This window comes from Manacus candei, unplaced genomic scaffold (genome assembly GCF_025592945.1).
Source record: "Manacus candei isolate 608988 ecotype Guabito, Panama unplaced genomic scaffold, ASM2559294v1 h1tg000056l, whole genome shotgun sequence".
NCBI lineage: Eukaryota > Metazoa > Chordata > Aves > Passeriformes > Pipridae > Manacus > Manacus candei.
The window spans coordinates 8920009-8937487 of NW_026138104.1; the positions used below are offsets into that span (position 1 = coordinate 8920009).

At 36.0% G+C, this 17479-nt stretch overlaps 1 protein-coding gene across 6 annotated transcripts in view; it reads right to left on the reverse strand.

Annotated features, from left to right (window-relative positions):
• MPP7 (MAGUK p55 scaffold protein 7) overlaps positions 1 to 17479 on the reverse strand; it is a 150357-nt gene that overhangs the window by 12099 nt on the left and 120779 nt on the right. For 5 of the 6 annotated variants that reach the window (XM_051802418.1, XM_051802420.1, XM_051802419.1 and 2 more), the window contains 2 exons: positions 11221 to 11259; positions 3159 to 3329 (listed from right to left, as the gene is read on the reverse strand). In XM_051802418.1, coding sequence (XP_051658378.1) covers positions 3159 to 3329; positions 11221 to 11259 — 210 coding nt within the window. The remainder of the gene's footprint in view (positions 1 to 3158; positions 3330 to 11220; positions 11260 to 17479) is intronic. The other variant, XM_051802422.1, reaches the window with a different exon arrangement.

The window sequence follows — 17479 nt, forward strand, 5'->3', positions numbered from 1 at the left end:
AAAGCTGTTTGATCTTCACCCATAGATACATAATGAGCTCCTAGAAGTCTGTTTGAAAGAAAAGAAAAAGAAAGTGGTCTTTCAGAGAAGATTTTGGGAGTGAGGTGACAATATCACTGCTGGGATCATAAGGACCCTGCAGGAAATATGCCTTGAGAGAGGTTCTGTGGCTCAATCCTAGTACACTATAATGCAGTGACTGTGCATGCTTGTCCAACTGCAGCTCAATGAGATATGTGGTAGGAAAGGAGAACCTCCTTATTTTGCTTCAGTACATTCTAACTAGCAGTGGAAGTGTACTTTGAGATCTGCTGTTCTCTGAAGTAGGATCAGTGAGTTCATACCGTCATTCTCGTGGGCAAGGCTAGGCACTAGCTTACATCCTAGGTATTCATTCCTGAGCCCTGCTGACCTTTGGCCAGGAAGGCTGAATGCAGATAGCAATTCTAGGTCTCTTTCTGAACTGTCCAGTTAGTTCACTGCAGGCAGCATGGCCATGGTAGGCCATTCTCCTGATCTACTGCTGTGGATCAGTTATGACTCTGCAAGCCACTCTGCAAGAAGACAATAGGCAGCATAATATTGAATAATTTTGTTTTTAGCAGACTCATCACATTCATAACAACTAAAAGCACAGCAGAAGTGTCTGTATCATTACTGCTTCAGATGGTATTATTTTAGCCCCAAGGATATGCAGGGCTTTATTCATGAACTTACATTAACAGACAAGGTAAAATCTTGACAAACTAGTACATTGAGCTGAACGTGAGTATAGCATATATCACACTACAGGGCACTAAAAATTACTGTGGGTGCAATTTATGTTCTTCAAATTAGACTAGACAAATTCAAAATGAAGCAAAATTTTTGTTTCAAAGTTGTCAAAATAGCTCCCCTTAAAAAAGGGTAAACCAAAATCTAAAAACCCGCTTTTAAACAGTAAATTATACATTCAGACCTAGCATAACACAACAGACATTTAGTGCCCCCACCAATTACAGCTATAAATTAATTATCTGTCCCTTTGTTTCCTGGTACTACTATCCAAATTACATTTGATGGATTATATTGAATGCTGCTACTGGCACACAGAAAGCTTTTTAAATAGGTTCGCTTTTACTATACCTGTATTGCTTAGCTCTGCTAGTTTTTCCACATTTTGCCCAAGACATTTTTATGGTATTGGCCAGACTAAAGCTGCTCTTAATATCCAGAGAAAAACATTAGAATTACTGAAGTCTGCAATAAATTTCTGAATTGCTTTTGTTACTGAAAAAGCACACTTTCTTCATTTGATTTATTACAACAAAAATCAAACGGAATCTCTAAGCATTCCTTAGATCAGACATATGCAATTTGTTATAAGAAGTCTACTTATCACACTTTTGCACTACACTCTGTTGATGTAACTGTAAAATCAACTCAACCATGTTATTACTTGTTGTATATAGCCCACAATCTCACAGTGATCACACTAGTAGGTGGTTGATTTTTAGTGCTAAAGAGTGACAAAATTGTTTATTAAAAACTAAATTTAATGTTCCCTTGGATATGAGCAATACAAAAACATAGGAACTCAGCAGTTCCTAGCAGTCCCAAATAGAGGGTCATATTTCTCTTCTCTGATGCTTTCAGAATGGAGGAAACTTTACTAATGAAGCATCAACCTATGTGTACTACTGCCCAAAGAAACAATTAACAATTACTCACTGGTACTCTGACTGTTACCTTTGAAAATCTTAAGATAATGTAATTTCTCTCTTTTTAGGAGGCTGAAGCAATGCATTTTGATTAGATAATAAATGCTGTGAGGAAGACATGGCAGTGACAGATTACAGAAGAATGGAAAGCTGACTAAGGATGACATGTTGAGTCTTGTGCAGTGATGCTTACATTCCTTCTTGGCCTAGAGAGGTCTACCTTGCATTCACCTTTCTTACTACTGGTCTATTTACTTATTCTAACACAATAAGTGCTTATGTTTCTTTCCATTTTTATTGTCAGAATAACAACACCTCAGGTATTTATCTTGTTCTTTTTTTCCCCATAGATACATTGATTGATCTCTAAGAGCATAACACCAACCTAATTCTTTTGGGTTTTAGTACAGCTTGACTGGTGCATTCAGACTAGTAACCATGGTAACTGTATTTTAATGTCATCTCCCTTTGGTGTAGCACAGTCTCCTAAAGCATCCTTATGTGCATGTTGGGACATCCTGTCTAGAAAGGTGGACTACTAGACAAGTGAAAAAGTGGATCATGTTCAAATGGAAGGGGTTATTGGTGTGTACTCTACTACTCATTACAAGAGGGGTTCCTTGGGTGTCTACCCTGAGACATACTCTGTTTCATATCTGTACCAAGGACAGAATGGGCCCTTACAAAGTTTCCGATACCAGGATGGGTGGTGCAAATTTCTTGCTCCAGGGCAGGGCTTCCATTCAGATGTACCTTGATATGCTACAGGCATGGGCTGGCAGAACTTTGTGAAATTTAATGAGGACAAATACACAGTCCTGCAGTACAGGCTGGGGACTGACTGGTTGGATGACAAGGACTTGGGGGTCCAGGTGTGCAGCAAGCTAAGCATGGATCCACAGCACTCACTGGTGGCAATGAAGGCCAACAGGAGACTGGGCTGTATCAGCAAGAGCCAAGTCTGCAGATAGAGGGAAATGATTCTTCCCCTTTACTCAGCACTTGTTAGATCCCATGAGGAATACTCTGTCCACAGTGAGCCCTGCACTACAACCTTGTTGATAAACTGGATCAAAGAAATCAGAGGGCCTCCAAGATGGTCAGGAGCTGAAGTACATAACGTGAAAGAGAGGCTGAGGGAATTGGGCTTGTCTAGTTTGGAAAAGAGAAGTCTTACGGGGACCCACCAGCACCCTTCTAATACCCTCTGAAAAGATGGAGGCCACCTCTTTACTGAGGTGTGAGGTGGGAAGACAAGAGAAGACATGATGGGAAGGCAGGTTCCCAAAGTTGTTGCCACCAACGAATTGCTCCGAATTTAGTGTTAATCCTGTAGAGTGGGAGGTTGGACCAGGTGACCTCCTGAGGTCCCTTCCAATCTAAATGACCCTGTGGTAAGTATTGAGCCAATTGTCAGCCCTCTGTTTTACCAGGTCAAAAATAAAGAAAACAACTTACCAACCAAAACGACAAGTCTGTATTTGTCATTAGGTTGTCGTCTATATTTTGCAACTTCTTCATAGGTTGGGATATCTGCTGTATCGTACTGATCACTCTTCTTGCACTCATACATAGACTTGTTTGTTTTTTTATCTTTTCTGCTAAGACGAAAGCTTCTTCTAAAACCAGCTGCAACAAGAACAAGGTTTTTTCAAAGTAAGAAAATAAGTCTTCTCAAAACATTTGAAAACAGTCTCTTCCAAACATTCAAGGACTGGAGCATGGAATAAAAAATATATTATATGTTTAATATGCCAGGTTATTAGAATAACATTTCCCATGTTTTTAAACTATATAGGGTACCTATTTAAACTGTAAAATTAAAATTACCAATAAAAGCATAAGTGTAAAATATAATTGCAATAATTTGTAAACGTATTTAGATAATTTAGATGATTTGAGTATCTTGTAAAATAGTATATATACACAAGAAAATTCAAGCAATCTAGATTCATACTGCACATAATACAAGTCTATTAAGTCACCATGGCACACAGACATCAAATAAAATATATGACAGAAGCACATCTGGTGGTTGAAAGGGTTAATGAGAATTAACTTCTTGAACAATTCTGTTGTCCTTAGTTCCATGTTGATAGTATATAAAAAAGTGCACAAAACATTTCCTAAATATGTTTATAAGTAAACCCTAACACTCTTAGTCAAATTCCAAAACACTAGGAACATCTTAGACAATACAGTACTCATATTATGAAATTAAAAGTTAATATTGCTATTAAATCTGCATTTACAAGGCATCACCATCTTTTACACTATATGTTAAAAACTAACTTACTCTTCTGTTAATGATTACCTTAGATTTTTCAAATAAATCCTTTACATTGCATTACATTACATTTTACTAGTATCTCTATGGCACCATTTTTGTTCTAGAAGGAACTAGAGGAACGACTGTAAAGGACTGCAAAGCTGATTTCCCTACCTGGTAGGAATGGATTAAAACACAAACTATACTTTAAACAGTGAGAAAGTTTGTTTTGTTTCCCAGAACATTTCATAGACAGTAAACACATGTTTGGTGACCCCAGATTTTCAGCAACATGTTTTCACAAACTTGTAATAACACTTATGTTTAGGTGTTTGAGAAGTAATCATATTATGATTTCTTCTTCAAAGGTAGTATTTGGCAAGTTAAAGACTCAATTTTGCAAATATTTAGAACCAGATCTGAAGAGAAATGCTACAAGGCTTAGTCACAGGCTTATCATTTCTCACACAGTTCCACTCAGCATAACTTGTCATAGAACCTGGATCACAGAGGATGTTAACCAAGTTATTTAATTGATGTGAGCCCCTACACCTACGGAATCTTCAACACATGCATACACACAAAAAGTGAAGAAAAATTTCTTTGAGAATACCATGATGTCAATCCATTCATATTCAAAATATAACAATATATATAAGTAAAATGCAAAGTGATGAAAATTCCATCCATGGAAAGGGCTGATGGCATTTTTAAGAGGTATGGTATGGTCTAGACTAAGTAGGAGATGTACTGGCATAGAAAAGGGATCAAAATATGAGATATAAAAATGTAAGGAAATAAACTGAGTTATGTTATTTTATTATTCAAAGAACACAAACACTGAAGTAGCTGTAGTCAGATTTAGAAATGCCCTGTTGGAGAGCTTACACACCCATAATAGGGCCTGAGAGATCTAGCCTGCCCTAGAGTGAAGTCCATCATAACACAAGGATGTTCTCTTGCTCATTACTATCCCTAACTTCATAGACAGTTATATAAAGAAAGATTAAAAGTAACTTTAGCAATACAGACACATGAAGTGAGTTATAAATTTCCTGAGGCCTCATCTAAAATGCGCCAGATTAAAAAAAAAAAAAAATTATTCTGGGTTTTTTGTTGTGGTTTTTCACCTCCCCCCCCCTTTTTTTTTCTGTATAATCACTTTATGGAGAAACAAAAAAAAAAAAAAAGAATAACTCCTCACCATTGACTGCTAAATGGCTAACAAAATAAATAGCTTTGTCACAAAACCCAGAATCTGCATATCTGGAAAAGGTAAAAAGTAAGATCAAATGAAGATAAATCAATGGTCTCCATTACAGTTTGGTGTCGGCCTTACAAATACCAAGAGTTCTGTGCCCCTGAGCAGCTTTCTCAAATGCCATTACCAACAGCTTCTCAACCTCTGCTTACATGTTGAACTTTGCAATCTTTAGCAAAAATATTTTTTCTGCAAAATTTTCATATCAATTCAATCCCCGCTGTTAGGTTTCAGTAAGGCCATTTGTAACTTGTTCCTCTTTTCTCCATCCAATTTATTCAGATTTCATCACCAAACTGCCAGGTGGTCAGTTATTTAAGAATTTTCATTCCTTTCATTCCTTCAGAAAGGAGAAAATCTTTCAGTGCTGTCTTCAGGCTGATCTTTCCCTTGTCACTTTTACAGGCTGCAGAGAAAGCATCACAAAGACTCAGGTGACATCATTCCCGTGGATAACATGGGCTTCCTTGAATAAAACATTTGATATTTCAGTGACTGAACTTATTGTTCTAATGAAAATAGTAATATTGTCCTGTATATTAAGAAGGTTCAACAACAAGTTCAACTAGGACTTAGACATTACAGAAGAGCTATTATATTAATTAAAAAGAACAAACGTGAGACAGAGATAACAAAGCAGATGTCCAGTATGGATGACTTCTCTGTAGGGTGCTCTGTAAAACTATTGACTATTAAAAACCTGTGATATGCTGATTGTTTCACCACTTTGTGACTATTGCCAATTTGAAAGTTGTTTTTAACTGTTCCTCAAAGCCCATCTAATCAGCCCCATACAGAGACCCAAGAAAGCTTGCTTTTAAGGAGCATTTAAAAACAAGGAAAATGTAAAATTTGGAGAGAAAGGGTGAGACTGTTTCAAATACATCCAACACTTTTATGATACCGCTGCAGCATTCCTGGAAACATGATTCTTCCTCTCTCACAGCTGCCATTATATGTCCTCTCATATGTGGCTTAACTTTACTGTGACCTTCAGAAGCTATTTTGTAAAGAACTGTTAATAAATATTTTCTACTGAATGCCTGCATTTATAATTGCATTCTATGTTGGGCAACTATGATGGCACAAAAATATTAAGCTGAACTGAAACAATATTGTATTTGCAAGAATAAAAGCATTTATGAAAAGGCAAAAAATATTCTGATAATGTTTGCATATTTTACAGTTCAGAAAAGATGAAAAATAAACTTCATATATTTAAATGAACAACGGAGCGTCATTAAAAATATAGTGAAAATACTACAGGAAACCAACACCAATACTGATATGCAATAGAAAAAATAATATTTCTATAAAATGATTTATCTTAAAAGTAAATTTCTATGGAGAACAGAAGGAAAAAGCATTTCTTGCCCAGAACATTTGATAATATAAGCACTGACGAATATGGAAGGAGCTGCAGGCTACACTGTCTGAGGAATATGGATATCAGCAGAGATTAACCTTAGCTGCCAAGTATGCAGACTATAAAATAAAAGGGGAAAATTCTGTCACTAAAGCAACAGAGTATTCTGAACATGGAGAAGCTCACACCAGCTCACTGGTTACAGCTACATGACTAGAACCTTACTGAACATGCAAAGCCCTAAACTACTGCTGGAATGTAACAGATTTGGTGAAATAAGAGCAGCCTCTGGAAGGAAAATATTAAGAAACAAATGTTCTCAAACTACTCTTCAAAACTTGTAACACTTCTCAACATAAAATAAAAATCAAAAATCATTACTAATAAACTTAATTAAGGCCCAACAACAATCCAAGAGAAACCATGTAGATCTCTAAGAATGAAATAAAAAAACTCTAGCAGAAAAGTGTGATTATTCTTTTAACCACTAACAGCATACATTTGGTCATCTTAAAACAACATCCTTACACTTACATGGAGAAATCCACTTGGGCCTCACATGGAAAACCAAACAGAAAACAGGCAATGTGTGAACCTGTTTCCCTTACAGTATTTTAAAACAATGCTGATGTAAAACACAGTGGTTATTTATATTTAATTACATAATTCTGAAGAAGTAGATTGCAACTATGTTGTGCAAATTTAAATCCAAATATATTCATCAAAGTAGAAAGGTAATTTCTCAAAGTCAGAGAAATTACACTAACAGGAAATAATATAAATTCACCTATGGTTCATAAATTCACAAGTAAACCTCCAGAATGCTATAAAGCACACATGTTTTTGTTAATTTTCATTCATTAAAGTGCTTCAGTACATGTTCAAATTACATCTATTCTTCACTGAATTTAATCTTACAAAATTTAGAGCAAACAAATGCTATTTAATTGTAAATGCATTTATGAGCACCTTTTGTATTCATATTACTTACAAATATAAGTTTGGTACAATGGTCATTATCTAGGTTTGTATGAACACAGTATTTTTACTAGATATTTCTGGATTTTTTTTCCCCCCAAATATTGGGATTTTTTTATACTGGCTCGTATACTGAGTATTTCTATTGTTACACAGGAACTGCACAAACACAGAGCAGACTTCTTACTCTGTTTGCTTCTGGACTGATTCCCAGCTTGCACATTTAGACAGGGTTAATAAAAATTTAGATTATGTCTGGAGTTTTAAGGCGAAATTGAGAATAGTAAACAGATGATATTCATCTATATTTACTGTATGTTCATAAAGGTTCAAGTAATGTAACTAGAATTTAAGCTTGGCAAAGACAAACTCCTAACATTCTCCCCAGAAATTCCTCAGGAAATTACAGCAGAAACATACGATACTATACTGTGACTTAAATATTAGAATTTGGTGAAAAATCATTAAATTTATCCTAGTCCCTTTAGAGGAGAGGGTTCAAATTCAAAGCAGCATAACCTCGGACATAACAGATCTGGACTCCAAATGGTAAAGACATTTTGCTTTCTGAACGTTGTCTCTTTACTCTTCATGACCACCTCGTATGTGCCTAAAGCACACATGCTTGCTGAGAAGGTTCTATCTTCACAGAATAACCTGGTTAACAGACTGAAATGCCAGTCATCTATATCTATATCTATCTATCTCTATCTCTATCTCTATCTCTATATCTATATATCTACCTATCTATATCTATATACAGAGCCCTGAACCCCTAATGAGCCACAAGATCAACTGAAAATTCATTAATTGATACTAGAATTATTGCAGCTCACTTGATTTGATTACATACTATCAAGAGCAGCATGAAACATGACTCAGTTATTCTGGCTTTTAGGAAGCTACCGATTTTAGAATTTTGAGATATGAATGATTTACCATACTTAGCTTACCTCACACTAACCATCCAAGGTCAACTCCCTCATCAGCGATTCAATCTACCTTGCTCTTGTAACTGGTTACAATAAATAGACAGTTTCTCAGATGTCACTAAAACACCCTGAACTTGTGGTTCTGATTCAAGCCCTTCAGCGACACTGTTTAAGGTTTTGTTTTCAGTGTAGTATGTTTAATCAAGGCTTTATGTTGTAATAATGATGAGATTTGCCTAGAAATTGTTAGTTTCTTAGTAATCCAGGAGTGCTGTAAGTGCCTATCATGTTTCAAGAGCATATACATTCAGAAACATTCAGGTGGACATTCCCAATAAGTTGTTTTCAAGAATCATGTTTGTTTTTCCACTCTCCCAAAAAGCAACAGGCAGGGGAAAAATATATCTTTGAAGGCCTCCACTACCCTTGGGATTGAAGGAATATATTCTCAGATTAGTGGAAAAGAAAGAGGCCTTCCTAAGCAGGAAGATGGACTGCAGCAGTTAGATATGGTATTGGCTCCTGTTACCTAACAGAAAGTTTGCAAAGTGTCTTTGCCTAGGACGCCTTTACCTTATACACTATCCAAGTTTTAAACCTTGCACAGCACATAAGTAAGAGTTCTATGCCCTCTCTGCAGCTGGTCAGCAAGTTTTTTCATATTATTGCACTTCCAGCAGTGGAATTTGTCCAGCCCAGAAAGTTATTCCACAGCAGTTTGTTCTTTAAGAAAATACAACTGAAAAATTATTTAAGAGAAAAGCAACTCTAAATATGTCTGGATAGGATTGGGCTCCTAATGATTTGTGAAATAAGACGACAATGGAGTGCATGAGACAGTTTGAATCACAAATCACTGTGTCCTGTTACCATATGGAAAAGAATGGTAACATCAACTCTCAAAAGCCTACCTACTTGATCTTAAGATACAATAAGTTTTAATGAACAATTCTTAGTGAAGAGCTCCAAGGAACCTCTAATTTCTAAACTAAATAACTACTTTTTCACAACCAGTGAATATATTTGTGTCCTTACCTCAAAACTGGTCATAACATTAGTTTTCATGTCTTCTAACTCTCCGACATCTCACTTCCAACAGCACATACTCAGCATGAGAAGGCTGAAGGTTCCATCCCTGGACTGATGGCAGCACATCACGATAGGAAAGCTCTCAAGAGAGGAATCACTGCCAGAACTGTACAGCAATTCTCCAATACTTTCTGTAAAGTTTTGCCTAAGTGAACTACACCCCATCTTGATTTTTTGTTGTTTGCATGTAGGACAATAGTAGCTTCTTCCTCAAGACACCTCCTTCCTAGATGACTAGGTCTTTTTGGTAACAGTAGACCAAAATGTTTCACTGAAAAAGGCTAGAGCACCATGAAAAGATGGATTTTGTTTTGATACCTTCATTCTCAAATAAAGCAGCAGCCCACTAAGATCTGATTGCAAACTCATGTATGGTCTCATCCTAAGAATTCATGAAATCTGTATTTGCATACAGGAAGATGCCTTTCTTGTTTCAAAGAAATTATTTGATAAGGAAAATTCAATTCATTTGCAATCACATTCAAAGTATCATTTTCCAAACATACTCAATATCTCAGTACAATTACAAGTCAACATTAATTTAGTTGATTAATCAACAAAGGTAAGAAGTTTATTTTCAGCCTGATCAGATAACCATGAGTTCCACAAACATGTGATGAAATTACACCACGCAGATTTTGTGGAAAGGTTAAAGTTCTTTCAATGATATGGTTTGCATGTGCCTGATGTTTTTTATATACCACATTTAAAACCACTGAAGGGCAATATGAAAACCATCTCTAATTTACACTTCTGGTCTAGGCTGTCTCCGTGAGCCCAGTGGCTTGGATGTACTAAAGTACTTTGACAAGTTTCTTCCCACTCCTCTTGTAGTAGGAGGATGAAAGTCTTGGGAAAAGGGCTGGTTGCCACAAAATCTGCTCCAGCCAGCCTTCAGCTGGTAGGAATTCTGGACAGTTTCAACTAAAATATTTTTACATAGCTTTTAAAATGGCACAAATTAAAAAGCTGAAACATATCATGGAACATTCACCTTTTTAAATGTTACTGTTGTTTGAAATTTGGAATCTTGAAGCTGAAGCCAATGGACTTGTTCCCTTCCTCTTCCCTGCTCCCCGCAATGATACATAGAGCTCAGTTTTAAAACTAAATTTAAGCTATTGAGTTATTATGACATTATATTTTGTAATGTGGAAAATGAACTGATGCCTGCAAATTGCTCTGTAGTCTCACTGAATCCTCCCAAAATGGTTAGATAGACATGTACAAAGAAAAAATCTGTAAGCAAAACTTGAATAAAACCTTGAAAGAGTCTTTAAAGAATAACTCAAACTTTTCATGATACAGTAACCTTTTTGTTTCATTAAACACATTGCTTGCTTGAGGTACTTTAAGAGTAAATATTTTCCCCAAATTTATTTTGACTTTAAAATCAAACCAGTATTTTAGTATCCTATGTTTAACCAGATAAAGGCATACACTACATAAACCCTTTATGTCAAATCCAATGAGCCATGTTTAAAACCTTAATATTCATGCATTTTTCATGCAGAGTAAGGACATTTGTATGCAGATTACCCCCAAAAGCAAAGTGGACACAGTAGTTCCAGGGAAAAGAAGCTGAAAGAAAGGAACAAAATTGTCTTTTGTAACCAACTGCTCACCTAGATAGGATCCACTGTTGTGACCAGCACATTCAGCATCTTCTGGACGAAGGGTAAAAGCATACAGAATAAGAGTCAAGAAATAAAGCAGAATAGTTAGAAGCCCAGCAAAAAATACAGAAGAAATTACTTTAAAAATGACAACTGTACAAAGCATAGCATTAAAAAGCCTTCAATAAGCCATTTTCTTAAAAACATAAAACAATATTTATTGTTTTATATTTCAGCTGGAAATATTCTTGGATTTTGCAGCATGCACACTGATCTTTTTACCTTCTCAAGCAAAAGTTGTGATGACAACAAACATTCTAAAAAGGATTCTAACACTGTATTATTCACATTTTATCAGTTAATAGAAAATATGCCACTTGAAAGAAAGCAAAACGATCTGATGTAAATCAAGCTTTTTTGTAAATTATACATTATCAGACTTTAGCTTTAAGTTTTGGCTCACTGGATTAGACAGAAAGGTTTTTGATCAAAAACACATCCTCTCATTTGATATAAAATAGCTATAATGTATATTTTTACATGCCAGAGGCCCTTTGATCAAAAATATGAGCTACAATTTCTAATGCCTTTATAAACAAAAGCCTCTTAAGTAAAAAAAAAAAACCCGAGAGATCAGCTGCTATTACTTTAACATATGCTGCAAGCACAACAGTAACCAGCCACGCTCCTGGGGAAGACAGTAACGATGATACCACATAGACGAGCTTTCTACCATCTCAGAGAAACAGTTTGTCAGTATTAATTAGAAATGCAAGACCTCTCAATGGCCACGTAATTAAACCAGAACCATCTCTTTTCATCCCAGCCCACCCAAGTGTTGCTAATATTATTTAATCATACTACTTTTCTATGCATATCTTGCAGAAGTTCAAGAGAGAGAAAGCAGTTTAAAACAATAGTTCAAATTACTGATTATTACATGAAGCAACCAGGAATATTCTGATATTTTTATCTACTTAAAAAGATGATTCAATGTACTTGGTGGCAATATAAAAGCATTATATGTATAACATCTCTTAGAAACACTGGACTATATTCAATTTAATTCTAAACACATGTTCTCTAAATAAAATTATTGGGCTATGCAGGGAAACTTTTGTACATGTACCTTCAATTTCCTCTGAGAAGCACAAAGGAAAAATAGGAAAGGAAATCATTAAATGGAGTGAAAATATAACTTAAGAAAGAAAAGTTAAATCGAAGAAGAAAAATGCACCTACCACACTCAACCGCTTCCTCATCTTAGAACAGCCAAAAAAACAAAGTATTATTGTTTAATACTTCATAAATAGGAAAAAATTCAGCTATGTAAGCTACTCTCAAATCCTCTTGACAGCACCTATTATATTGAGGCATATACCAACATACCAGTACAGAGTTTAACTTACATGTTTAACTACACTCAGTTAGAAAAGAACCTAAAAAGGCATTGAAATACTATGTGCACTTTAAATTTCCTATATGAGATTCTTCCACTATTCATTTGGTAGCAATGACCTTACCCAGTTGTCATGGTAGATCTCTTGGTATTAAATGCAAAGTTTGTTAATTCCGATTAATCAGTCTTAGCCTAGAATTTCTAAGAATCACTATCATGAACGTGACCTCAGTATTTTTCTGCACTTACAGTGACAGCTGGTACTGCCCTTGGAGATGGATTTTGGAGAGGTTTTTTGGTTTTGGCTTTTTTTTTTAATTTTATTTTGAAAATCTACAATTGTAGCTGGAAACATGCTGAAAGAATTTACATACTCTTGTAATTTTTTTCTCTGACAATATCCTAATATAATAGATCTACTTAAGTCTTTCTGCTTACTTATCTGCTGATATTGAGAGTAGATGTAGTAGTACACATTTGGGGTTTTACAGAAAAGCAAGATAAATATAATGAATTTTTTGTTCACAAATATAGTATATACTGAGGTCCAGATTTATACAGAGATTTTACAATCTACATGTCATTCAAATTTCCTTTAGAATCTGGATAACTATGCCTCAAATGTAAATATTTCAAAGACTTTCCATAAAGCTTGTCTTTCCTCAGAATGATGATATGGAAGAGGTCTTCTCATTTCATGTCATGAAATGGATAAAGAGTCTCTTCAGCCATGGGAAAAACACTGTTTTGTAGAGTCATCTCTTGGTACCTTTTTTCTTGAGGAGTTACATTGTAAAATAGTATTTTGGAAGACTTTGCTGAATCTTATTTAAAGTTTATTTTTACGCTCAAGGTGACCATATGATTTAAGTAGGCTGGGAAGTCCTCTGAGGTGAACACTGCTTGGTTGGCCACATCTAGTGCATTAAAAGAGTGACAACAGTTTTGTGACTTGAGAATGAAAGTGTTGGATTCATTTTCCTCTCTTGACTTAAAAGCTCCCCGTTCTTGACAAATGCCCTAAATCTGGATCTACGGTGCCAGGCTGGCTTTCTAGTACTACTCCCTTCTCCCTCTCTGTGTTGAGAGACCTCTTATGTATCCTGATATGTACAAGTTTTTCTGTATTTCCATTTCCATGACTTTCAATAGATTGTAACTTATCTCCTGAAAACAAGTCACTAATACTCAAAACCAGTTCACATAAACAGATTTTAAAAGTCTCCTGAGTTGAACACAAAAAACTGGACCAGAAGAAAACTAGATCCATATGTACAGATATACACGTGTCCAGAGGTCTGTACAGGTATACACTCACTCAACCCTGACCACTGCAGACTCAGAGGAGTCCTGCAGGTGTGGTGGACGGTGGAGTTACAGCAGCAGGGCTCAGTACAGCTGAAGAGAACTCAGGCTCCTGAGCTGGCCCCTGCTGGGAAGGGAATGCTCTTATCCATAAGGGAATGTTAGGATTCCAAAGGGAGCCAGTTGACCACAGAGAGCAGAAGCCAAAATGTCTACAAGCTGAGGTTTAATGTTGAGATAAAGTGAAGGAGTTCTGAACTTTTTGTATTTTGTTAAAAATCTTCCTTCTTAATAGTGCTCTTGGCTTTCTTGGGCTACTCTCAAGGTTGACAATAACAGTCTGTAATGAAAAGATGTTGGAAAGCAGTGGGTTCTCAAAGCTTAATGCAGCTATGAACAGTCATCAGCATGTATCTCCCAGCTTGAACTTTTTACAAGGAACTTTACCAGGGCTATTGTGTGTCCCTAGTAAAGTCAGAGATTATTTGCCAGGAAACTTTGCATCGTGATTCACCACGAACTAATACAGCTCTGTGCACCTGAAGCAGTTTTACACATGCAGCAAGTGTGTACCCAAAGTTCCAAAGTTATGAAACATGAAAAATTTGGACCAATACAGTTTCACTTAATTGAAGGGAGGTGAGAAAGGAAACAAAGGTCTAGAAGAGACAAATATGAGAACTAAAAGAGGTCAAAGACCAAAGAGGAGGAAATCTGATGGGAAGTAGGAAAACAAAAGCAATGACAAAGTGAAAAAAACTCAAAACATAAGGCAACATGGAACAAATAAAACACTGAGAAAAGAAGAAATACAGTCAATTAAATGTATTGTGGTAAGAAGGGAGAGGAAGCTCCAAAGAAAATAGTCATGGAACATGTTGTTTATGAAACAACAACAAAGCTGTAACAAGACATAAATGGGAAAAAAGAAATAGGAAACACAGGTGCAATGGAAGCTTAGGAAGTAGGTGTTTTTATTCATTTTAGAAAGGTTTCAGCATAGCCAATATGCTAAACTATAACAATGAAAACCAGTATCACACACAATTTTTTGTTTTGGTATGTATTTTAACTGAAATATAATCAAGATTTGGTTTTGGGGGCCTCACCTAAATTATACTAGTTATGAAGCTCAAAACCAGGGCCATTTCCAGGAACATTCTCAACTCCTTGGAACAGTCCAGCACCAGATTAAGAGTTTTAGCTTTTGTTGACTTTCTTTCAACAAAATTTCCATCAAAGAATTTTACTTAAATGTTTCTAAGTCTAAAATTAGATCCAGCAGCTCTATTCTAGTTTCTTATCAAAAACGTTACATTATCCCTTAAATTATACTTCACTTTAGTAAGCAAAAGACTGTGATGTAGAATGATCTGCATTACAGTGAATAAACACTCATGATTCTTTAGTGATGAACAGCCCCACACAGCAGTCAACATTTATACTGTTTTGCAGGTTTTTATCTTAAAGAGATTTGTAGATTGAACAATACATGTATGTTCACGCTATAGGAAATTTAAGATGATCTAATTTAATCCTCTCATAAAACCATCAGGTAACAGTATCTCTACGAAGACAATTTTGAAAATGAAGAAGGATAGTCTCGCAGTGAAGGACAGAGCAAGAGTTTACGAGATCCATTTCCACTTCTGTCTCATGTGACCTTGACTCAAATGTCATCCAGCTTCAGGTATCCTCAATTTCTCTGTCATAGCAAGAAGTCAATATTTGTAAGGACGGGAGACTTTCTGAACAAAAAAGTTAATGTGCTAATTTAACTCTTGAGGTCTGGTTTACTTTTTGTTTTCACTCGTAACTACCTGCAGGTGGGCAATCAAGTTTCAAATGTGAACACATAAAAACACTGAGAAGAAAGGCAGAGTTAAGATTGTGCAGCAATTATAACAAGCAAAAGAGTCCTACTATACATTTATCCTAAATGTTTGGTCTTCAAATACGAGTGGTACAAAGCATTTATTCTTTTAGCCTGTTTAAATTCTTTTGTTGGCAGAACACAATCTTCAATTCACAAGACACTCAACTATGGATAAACTGGGTTACATCTTGTTTGAATGAACACCATTTGGCTGCAGTTAAGTCTTTCCTCTTGCTCATACAATGCCAATCACATATGGTAAATCAAAATTGAAAGTAAAATGGGTTTTAAGTCTTAGAAAAACTATATGATGACGGCTTTGCCACAGTAAGTATTTACATTTAGCCTTAAATATATAAAACAAACGTATTTTCATGGAAAAGACATCTCGGAACAGCTCTGTCATATATGCTACATACAAATGCATATTTATATTAAACTATATACACAGAGTAAGGATATACATATGTACATATGTATGCACTGCACAAGTTAAAAGAAGTTACAGGCTACACTAGTATAAAATATAAAGTTACCAGTAATTTTCATACCAGAGACAACACATACATAACAGAAGAATAAACACAGTAACCGCTGTGAAAGCAAAATTATGCTGAAGGAATATAATGTCTTGGCCAGTTATTGTAGTTTATGACAACTGCAGAATAGTACATTATTTGGTTGTTATTCAAAGGAATTTTTTTTTCTCAAAAATCCAGATGATCACTTTTGTCTACAAATTAAAGTAAGCTACACATGCAGGAATAACCAAGCCTGTTGGCAATGACTGTTACAGTCAGAGCATGAGTAGTCTTTGTATTCAAGTTAACAAACGGGGAGCTATTAAACAAATGAATTTTTCCCTGTACTGAGTCTCCTGTCACTCCAACTTAGCCATCATGCAGCGACAGGAGAACCCACAGAGACAACTCTGGCTACAAAGTTGTGTCATCCAAGCTAAGGTGACCTCCTAAATGCAGGAATGCTGTTAAGTATTATTGAGGATTACCAGGTGAGCAGGTTTCTGCAGAGCTGGCATTCAGCAGTGGCTCACAAGCTCAGATGCACAGAAGCTGATTGCATGCAGGCAGACACACCGACCACACCTCCTTCTGTCCCACAGCTCCCTCACACCTGCTCAGGTGCACTGCACATCCACCATCTCAGCACCTCGAGGGTCAGTCCTACCCACACAATCCCATGCATCTCCGTTCCTTTACTTTCACTGCATTTTCCCATTTTCTCTTTTACGCTTGCTTGTTCTTATAACTTTTTCCCCAGCATAATTTTCCTCACAGTTTTAATGCACAGTGCTGCTTTTTGCTGAAAAGTCATTGCTGTTAAGTATTGGAAAAGAATGCTGAAAATGCTTCAGAGGTTTGTTATCCCTCCATCATTTGTGCATTAACCCTGAGCCTGGGAATTAACATATGAATCTTAGCAGCAGGTCAGAACATCCAACTGCCACTTATCTCATGCTTTTAAAACTTATCAAATACAATTCATCCCTTTTTCCTTTGTTTTTTCTTATTCCTACTTTTTCTGCATCTTCCTCTCAATGTAAAACCATCTCTTGTCAGTGCAGGCTCCACCTATATTATCAGTTTCCTTCAACCTTACTCCCAGATACCATCAAACTGTGCAACTTCCCCATTTGCAAATGAAAAAGTGTGATTTCACTTACCTTT